At 40.1% G+C, this 9,537-nt stretch overlaps 2 protein-coding genes across 2 annotated transcripts in view; one reads left to right on the top strand and one right to left on the bottom strand.

Moving 5' to 3' along the window:
* Nucleotides 1-9,537, bottom strand: part of dhtkd1 (dehydrogenase E1 and transketolase domain containing 1) — a 137,775-nt gene that overhangs the window by 3,668 nt on the left and 124,570 nt on the right. The window lies entirely within an intron of this gene.
* LOC119416387 (probable 2-oxoglutarate dehydrogenase E1 component DHKTD1, mitochondrial) lies at nt 6,027-6,888 on the top strand (the record flags this gene model as incomplete). The annotated part of the gene is given in 2 exon segments (XM_037683625.1): nt 6,027-6,112; nt 6,186-6,888. Coding segments are annotated over 2 exon segments (188 nt in total), but the record flags the coding sequence as incomplete, so codon positions are not given.

The raw sequence follows: 9,537 nt of genomic DNA, 5'->3' as shown, positions 1-9,537 counted from the left end.
ATATGGCATTTTAAACCCTTCCCACACTCTTGCAATATTCTAAACAATGTTTCAAAATGCTAAATGCTCTAAAAAAGCACCGCATTTCATGATTTCAGCTCCCTGCCTCCTCTGCTCTTGGCCACGCCCACTTCTCTGCTCTGCACAGAGAACAGCTGATCAGCTGCAGCAGGAAGTTTCTCCTGCAGCTCTGAGCTGCACAAATGTGCAGCAGGTGCTAAATCATTTAAAATAATTTATTTTAAATAAATATTCCATGCCGATCGTGCGGCTCTTCCATCATTCAGCCAGTTGTGTGTCATGTCCACTCTTATTTTGAAAAACCGCGATAGAGCGAGTCCACGATAAAAGAACCGTGAAAAAGTGAGGGACTACTGTACTTTATTTTTGGAGTCTTTAAGGTTCAATCTAGTTCTGGAAACACGATGACTTCAGGAAAATAAAGTTTTTGATGTAACTGTCCATGAGGGTTAATTTAGACTAAAGTGTCATTGATAAAGTGCAGGTTTTCATCAACTTATTTAAAAAGTTGTTTTGTTTCCCCCAATTAAGAATATTGAAGGCCGGATAGAGATTGTCCAAGGGGCCCTTGGGCCATATGTTTCCCACGTCTGGTCTATCTTGATTGTGATTGGCTGAATGACTCATTCGGAATGAATCACTTGACTGGTTCACGATCCAATCAGCTGATTCTCTGGCACTGCCTCGTCTCGATTCTGACAGGTGACAAGTTCAAACGGTTTTGAATGTGGTCGTGCTCACCACTATAAAATCATTACGAGAAGTGCGCAGTGTGTTGGGAGAGTGGGTGCGTTTGTGCTGTTGTGGTGTTGAGATTGTATCATTGTGGAGGCAGCCAGGAAGAAAAGTCCTCACACGTGGGAACACTTCATTCTGCTCGCTCATAAGGTGGTTCTGTAAGTCAAGTCCAGCAGTAAAGATATCCACATGTCAAACTCAAGGTCCAAGGGCCACTTATGGCCCTTGGAAACATTTTTTCTGGCCCTCAAGATGAAATTTTAAATGCAAGATATTTTTATCACTATTATTTCTATGTTGCTTTAAAAACTTCATTTAGTGCAGACTTCTCTTGACAACTGGCCAACCTTGAAGCCCATCCATCCATCCATCCATCCATCCATCCATCCATCCATTATCTTTACCCGCTTATTCCATTTTGGGTCACGGGGGTCGCTGGTGCCCATGTCCAGCAATCACTGTGCGAGGGGCGGGGTACACCCTGGACAGGTCACAAGTCCATCACAGGGACACATAGAGACAAACAACCATTCACTCTCTCACTCACACCTAGGGACAATTTAGAGTTACCAATCAGCCTAACATGCATGTTTTTGGACTGTGGGAGGAAACCGGAATACCCGGAGAAAACCCACGCATGCACGGAGAGAACATGCAAACTCCACCCAGAAAGGCCCCTGGACCGGGGTTTGAACCAAGGACCTTCTCGCTGAGAGGCAGCAGCTCTACCAGTTGTGCCACCGTGCTGCCCCCTTGAAGCCCAAAAGATTAATATTTTCAGACATCTTTAATTTTGATGTGAACAAGTGGAACAGTCAAATAAGCCTGATCCAACTCGTGTTGAGGAACCTGCAATCAAGAAAGAACGTCAGGCTTTTGACTTGAGTTTATGTATTCATTGAAACTGGCCCCTGGTTTGAACCATTCATTTTGCCCCCTTATGTATTTGAGTTTGACACTCCAATAGCATTACAGTAAAATGATGTAAATGATTTTTGTAGTCATAAGGCTGTATGGACTCAAATTTTATTCTGACATGACGGATCCACCGCTGGACAGACCAGAACACCCACTGGTGTACTGTCTGAACAATCAACATGTGTACCCACATCTGTTCACACTGGTGAAACATTTTTTATGCACGCCAGCATCATGTGCCCTGCGAGCGAGTATTTTCCAAGTGTGGAGAGCTGGTGAGCAAAAAAAGAAACCGGCTAAGTCCTAAAACTGTTGAAAAACTGATGTTCCTCAATAAATCTTTGATAGTTCCTGATCTTTGCACTGTTTTCCACAGGACTCTGGATTTCTCGTCATTTCATGGTTATTTCTTACAAAGATAAAGACCCTGACTCTGTCATAGTAACAAAAGCACACCGATACCATACAATTTGTACAATGCTCATTCAATCTGTATTTGAACATGGACTGTGTAAACACCGTTTAAAACCAAATAGTCCAAGTGAAATCATGGAAAGTTGCTACATAACTGAAACTGTTGTATACCAGAGTAAAGTAGCTTCTTCTTTAGCACTCTTCATTAAGGGGGGTGCAATAAAATCAGATTCTGATTTAACTGCAGCCCTGCAGGTGGCCAGGAGAGGTCGCTGTAACTGAAGCTTCAACAAATGAACCAATTGTTTGAAACATTTGGCCCTGGTGGTTCGCTGCTTCATAAAAGCTTCATTTCCCATCATTAGTTGTATTGTAGACAGAAACCTTGGTGTTTTCTTAAAGCCCAGGGAAATTATACCATCTACCACACCTCCGACACCCCCTGAAAACACCTCTTCAGATCTAAATGTTCACGTCAATTATGCATTTTTGGTTGAAATCTGCTAATTTCGCCGCAAAGTGACAAGTTTGCACGTACAATTATTGACCGGTCTTGATCATACCTGGAATTTCCAAACTCTGTCGAGGAGCTAACGCATGTGAGCAGGATCTGATGCAGCTCGTCATCCGTAGTTGCAGTTTCCTTACCGTTGCACTTCATTGCATCAGAACGTCTTTGTGTTTCTGCCTCACGGTGTCAGCTGTCGAGCTGCTGCTGTCAGAACACACTGCAGAGTAAAAATGTCAGCACCCTTTATTTATAGCACACACACACACACACACACACACAGCATATTCTGTACATGTTCATCATCACGGTGAAGTCAAACTGAGCTGTATTTTCTGCAGCCCTCTGTTGTTTGGTCGGAGTTCACTTCAGAGAAACTTGCAAAAAGACGTAAAATGTTACAACAACAACAAAAATGTACAGAGGTGACTTTCTGCATGCAGCGTTACTGTAAGAGAAACGGTTGACTTGTTTGTAGAAACAAAGCTTTATGACGATAAATGACTGCAGTTTTTGTTACTTTGCTGACAACGTTGTAAACATTTAGTCATTTGTTTCCAGGTTATTAGTGGTAAAGTCAGCTGTTCTGTGTAGGTTCAAAAACTGTGATGTGAAGGATCTGATCCTAAGAAACTCAACTTTTATTTTTGGTAAATTAAAAACATTACAAAAAAATGAAAATGGTAAATCAATTTACCAAAAAGGAATAGGCTGAAGCCAAGGCTTCTACCCTGTTCATAGACTCAGCAGTCGTAATGACAGATATCTACTGTCCACATATACACATACAGACATTTACCGTATATTTAAATATTTAAATATGCATGTAGATAATGCATACACATACATTACATACATGGTTACACAATACATATATACATCTACATAACATCTCCATAAGCTTTATAATTTTACATTTTAAGGCTCTTTTAAAGCTCACCAAAAAACCATCATTTGAAATCATCGTTCAGTTCATTCCAAAGTTTCACACCGATAACTGAAATACATCTAGATTTTACTTTACTTTTCTCTTTAGCTTGTTCAAATATTAACTTAAATAATTTCTGAATTCCTGAAGGAATGGCAGTGGCTGAGGGGGGGCTCTGGACTATGCTACGACTTTCCCTTAAAAATTCAACGTCTTCACCTCCTGTATGTTCATGTATAACGTCTGTTTATGTTGCTTTGCTGTGGTAGGATTTATTGATGCCTCAAACTGTGCCCTGTCTAGGACACGGTGTGAGAGATCTTTTTTATATATACCGTCTCTCCTCATGTTTTCTTTCCTTTTCTCATCTAAGCAAAATATTCTTCTGCATAAGAATAAGAAGGCCGCGCTGATTATTTAATAGCCGCAGCTTCGTGCACTCCGCCCATCTTTCGGACGACTGTACGTTTACATTCTCGTTGTATCTCGGTGCAATGACAATAAAGTTTATTCTGATTCTGAAGACTTTTATTCAGCACTTTATACATTATTTCCAGTATTTTTATATAAACAATGTCATTTTTTTCAATGGAAACCTCCATTTTTACAGCAGCACGACGACAAACCTGTTCCTACCATTAAAGGCAGACTGTCCAACACCTCTCAGGCTATTTTAAACAAACATGGTGGCAGGGTTTTGGCTGGGGGGGGCTTTAACTGTGTCCATCACTTCTTGTGCTGCCCAGTTCTTTGTGACCAGTGTGGACATTTTTGGGAAAATGAATAAAACTGGGAGGAACAATACCAGTTGAGCAAAGCTGTTGAGAATCTTGTTTTCTGTAAGAAGTTCTTGTTTAACGCATCATAACCATAATTTCTGACCGAACTCGTCACCACGGACCTGACGTTGCTGCACATAAACAACTTTTTCAGTCTCAGACGTCGTGTTTAAGGTCAGCCATGCTTTGATGGACCCTGCGTCGTTTAATTTCTCAGATTTTGCTGTTGGATTTAAAGTAACCTTTGTACCTGGGGTGGGGGCTGCTTTTTCTCTACACGATGAAACTCTGAGGGACCGATGTCGTTGAGCTAAAAGTGTAGAAACAATCGCAAAAGAAGCCGCAGGAGTTGAGTCATCGTCAGCTGAAGGTCCTTCAGCTGACTTCAGCTCTGCTCCATAAACCTGATCACACCAGTTCACTGCAGGACCTTACTGGTTTTCAGGTTTTGTTTGTTTATCACCTACTGTGATCAAACTTTTATTATTATTATTATTATTATTTTTCAGATCCAGAACACATTAAATTTAGTTTCTGTTTTTTATGCTCACATTTTTATATAAAGCATGATGAACAGTTGGAATAATTAGTGACGAAAACGAGAATTGCCTGTGAGTTTTCTCAGCCTTGAGCTGTAGGTAATCTAGAACATGTTCATTTATCACAACAGATTTAAAGTTAAAATGTGTTTGTTTGTGATTACATCTACTCAGATCTGGTATGATGCTGTACAGAAAACAACAAAATGCTTTTTTTTTTTTTTTGTCAAGGTGATTCTGAAAAGGTTTATCTTGTGAGTTCTGGTCTCACATCAGTTCTCTCTAACTGTTTCCAGGAAACAAATGTGCAACAAAACTATAGCAAAAACTCAAACTTGAAGCCGGTGCTGTCAAACTCCGTTTCAAAATATGGCCAAAATTAAAAACTTGGTTCAAATTGAGGGACAATTTAAATTTTTTTATTTTATAAGTTTATTCTTTTTTTAAAAAAAAACAAAATAAAACAATTCAATATACAATAAGAAATACAATCACACATAAAATGCAAGGCAGCAGAAATGTAAATTTCCGTCCATACACAACCTGAGTCGGGTACCGGTCCTCTTTTTCCAGGTTGCAGGTTCATTTGCCGATCTCTCTGTTCCACGTCAAAATAAAAGCTTACTGAAAATTTCTAACAAATTTTACTTGGCTTCAAAGTTGTCATGAAGTCTACACTGAATAAAGGTTTGAGCACCGTGAGAGGTGACAAAAATATTTTCCATGTAAAATAACCTGATGGCCAGAAAAGATGTCAACGAGGCCCAGATCTGGCCCTCGGGCCTTTAGTTAGACGCATGCTTTAAGCAAAACCGTATCAAAAATCCAAATCTTGTTCGTTCTTCTGCCCACTGCTATGAAAGGTGAGCGATCCTGTAAATGTCTACGTTAGTTAGTCTCTGTTAGTAAAATATCTCACAACTAGTGGATAGATTATGATGAAATGACTTGGACCGTATTCGTGGGATGTTCATCCACAAATGGCTGTAACTCGGTCAGTATTATATTTTGAGCTGAGGTTTGTCGTGGTAGTAGCCGAGAGTCCTCCCAGTCGCACACTGTGAGCTCGTTAGTTGAAGCCTTGGTCCTGCAGTGCAGTGAGCTTTTTAGTTCACTCCCCCTGAAAACACTGACGTGGTCTTTATCGGTGTGAACTGAACTTTCCTCTAACTGTCCCACAGAGTTCATTTGGAGTCAGGAGGAGCCTCAGAACATGGGCCCCTGGTCGTTTGTGGCCCCCAGGTTTGAGAAGCAGCTGGCCTGTAAGGTAAGCAGAGTTTCAACGCTCTGTAGAAAGCACTTGCATCCAGCGCATCAACCGCCTCCTTTGTGTCCGTCAGCTCCGGTTAGTGAGTCGTCCGGCTCTGCCCGCCCCGGCTGTCGGTATCGGGACCCTTCATCATCAGCAGCAGGAGGTCATCCTCACCGCTACGTTTTCCTGAGACTCGGCAGAACAAACGGAGCGGTGCTACACTACAAAATGTACCTGCTGCACAGCAGATGGCACTTCTTGAAACAAACGGTACGAAGATACACTCAAGGAACATGTTAGAGGATGGTTTTAGACATTTTATTTGTACACGTGTCAGGAGACATGTCTTGGTTTTAGTCTGTGGATTTTTAAAAGCATTTCTGCTTATTTCTTAATTTTTCGTCGATCCACATGCCTGTATTCTGTGTTTAACGTGAGGAGGCCTCAGATGTGACGCTTGCAGGGTCAGTGGAAGGACGACGCAGCTGAAAGTTGTTTTTGTGCGACTCGGGGTTATGTAATCAGATTTGTGAAACCTGTACGGGCTTCAAGTTTCAGGAATCCAAACCATTTCATCTGTGTTCATTTTAGTAGTGTCAAGAAACAAAATGTCAGTTTAAATGACTGAAAATCTGAGTGTTTATAAATTTATAAAATTTATCAAATAAAATCAGATCTAAAAGAAAAAGATGAAACCCATTTCTGATCGAACAAAAAAAAAAAGTTTATTATAAACTGCAACAATTTTAGCTTTGATCAAAAAATTTTCTATTTAACCAGAGTTTAAAAACAAGCCTTGAATAAAAACTACTGTCACTATAAGCAGCTGTAAATACAGTGAAATTGAATGTTTTCAAATAAATCTATTTTCATGTTTGTGCTTTGTTTCTTTACATCTTTATTATCTTTTTATTTAACTCATCTTCAGGATAAAAATTCACTACAGTAGTCTGTATCTCTTCAATAAGAAAATAATATTTTACCAAAACTAAATGAACAATAAAATGTGTCTGTGTGGACAGTTTCTTGTCCAAGCTAACAAAAAAAAGTCAAACTGCACAGCTGGACCTCTCATAGATCAATGAAGATCCCGATTGATTTTTAAGGTGACCCATTTGTTAAAACCTTGTCTTTGCTCCAGTTTGATATTCCAGTAACAGAAATATCCAACCCTTTGTCCCCTAAATTGTCCCCATCTGTCCATCCCTTACACCGTACACAGTAAGTTGTCCGTGCTGAAACAACACGATTGTTTAGGATGAAAAACATCAGACTATGGCTCCATGTTTGATCTTCTATTTAAGACTACTTTCACTAACAGAATCTTGAGTGGTACTCGTACAGTCCACTCTGATCATAAAACAGTTTGGACTGGCTGGTCGTCTTCAACAGGTAAGTCCTTCACATTTCACAACAGGTAAGTCCTTCACATTTCACCTGGTAGCCGTGTCTGTATTATACAGGTGCTGATCATAAAAGTAGAATATCATGAAAAAGTTGATTTATTTCAGTAATTCCATTCAAAAAGTGAAACTTGTATATTATATTCATTCATTACACACAGACTGATATATTTCAAATGTTTATTTCTTTTAATGTTGATCATAACTGACAACTAATGAAAACCCCAAATTCAGTATCTCAGAAAATTAGAATATTGTGAAAAGGTTCAATATTGAAGACACAGTGAAAAACTCATCAGCTAATTAACTAAAAACACCTGCAAAGGCCTTTAAAGGGTCTCAGTCTAGTTCTGGAGGTTACACCATCATGGGGAAGACTGATGACTTGACAGTTGTCTAGAAGACGACAATTGACACCTTGCACAAGGAGGGCAAGACATAAAAGGTCATTGCTAAAGAGGCTGGCTGTTCACAGAGCTCTGTGTCCAAGCACATTAATAGAGAGGCGAAGGGAAGGAAACAATGTGGTAGAAAAAAAGTGTACAAGTAAGACCTGGAACCTGTACCTGTAACCCTGGAAAGGATTGTGAAACAAAACCCATTCCAAAATGTGGGGGAGATTCATAGAGTGGACTGCAGCTGGAGACGGTGCTTCAAGAACCACCACACAGACGTATGCAAGACGTGTTTCAGCTGTTACATTCCTTGTCAAGCCACTCTTGAACAAGAGACGGCATCAGAAGCGTCTCACCTGGAACTGCTGCTGAGTGGTCCAAAGTTATGTTCTCTGATGAAAGTAAATTTTGCGTTTCCTTTGGAAATCAAGGTCCCAGAGTCTGGAGGAAGAGAGGAGAGGCTGAGAATCCATGTTGCTTCAGGTCCAGTGTCAAGTTTCCACAGTCAGTGATGTTTGGGGTGCCATGTCATCTGCTGGTGTTGGTCCACTGTGTTTTCTGAGGTCCAAGGTCAATGCAGCCAGAAGTTTTAGAGACTTCATGTTTCCTGCTGCTGACCAACTTTATGGAGATGCAGATTTCATGTTCCAACAGGACTTGGCACCTGCACACAGTGCCAAAGCTACCAGTACCTGGTTTAAGGACCATGGTATCCCTGTTCTTAATTGGGCAGAAAACTCTCCTGACCTTAAACCCATTGAACTCTATGAAGTATTGTGAAGAGCAAGATGTGATACACCAGACCCAACAATTCAGAAGAGCTGAAGGCCACTATCAGATCAACCTGGACTCACACCTGAGCAGAGACACAGACTGATCCACTCCATGCCACGCTGCATTGTTGAAGTAATCCAGGCAAAAGGAGCAACAACTACTGAGTGTTGTACATGCTCATACTTTTCATGTTCATACTTTTCATGTTCATACTTTTCAGTTGGCCAACATTTCTAAAAATCCTTTTTTTAATTGGTCTTAAGAAATATTCTAATTTTCTGAGATACTGAATTTGGGGTTTTCATTAGTTGTCGGTTATAATCATCAACATTAAAAGAAATAAACAGTTTAAATATATCAGTCTATAATGAATTAATTTAATATACAAGTTTCACGTTTTGAATGGAATTACAGAAATAAAATCAACTTTTTCATGATATTCTAATTTTATGACCAGCACCTGTATGTAATAAATGGACATGTATTCAGGATTGGGGTGTGAGGGAATTCATGCTTTAGATTTTGATTACTCCAATAGTGCTGATGGGTGGATTATGTACTATTGGCAATACTCTTGTTTCTCATCGGGGCTGCCGGACGGGAAAGGACACAAGATTATATGATGCTTTCAAATTATTGTATTTTGACCCAAACTATTGTATGTGCAAAGTGAGGGTGTGTGTTCTCAGCCAGCGGTGTGGGAGGAAGCTGAGGTGTTTTGGTTGGAAAACATGTGCACAGTAAAGAGGGTACCTAGAGAGCACACTGTCTGGCTGTTCGGGTCAGGCGGAATGTGGGCAGTATACATATATATATATATATATATATATACCAAAATATATACCTAAGTATGCCCCCACCTGCCTGG

Source organism: Nematolebias whitei, chromosome 10 (genome assembly GCF_014905685.2).
Source record: "Nematolebias whitei isolate Nwh7 chromosome 10, NemWhi1, whole genome shotgun sequence".
Classification (NCBI taxonomy): domain Eukaryota; kingdom Metazoa; phylum Chordata; class Actinopteri; order Cyprinodontiformes; family Rivulidae; genus Nematolebias; species Nematolebias whitei.
This window is presented reverse-complemented; position numbering and strand designations above follow the sequence as displayed.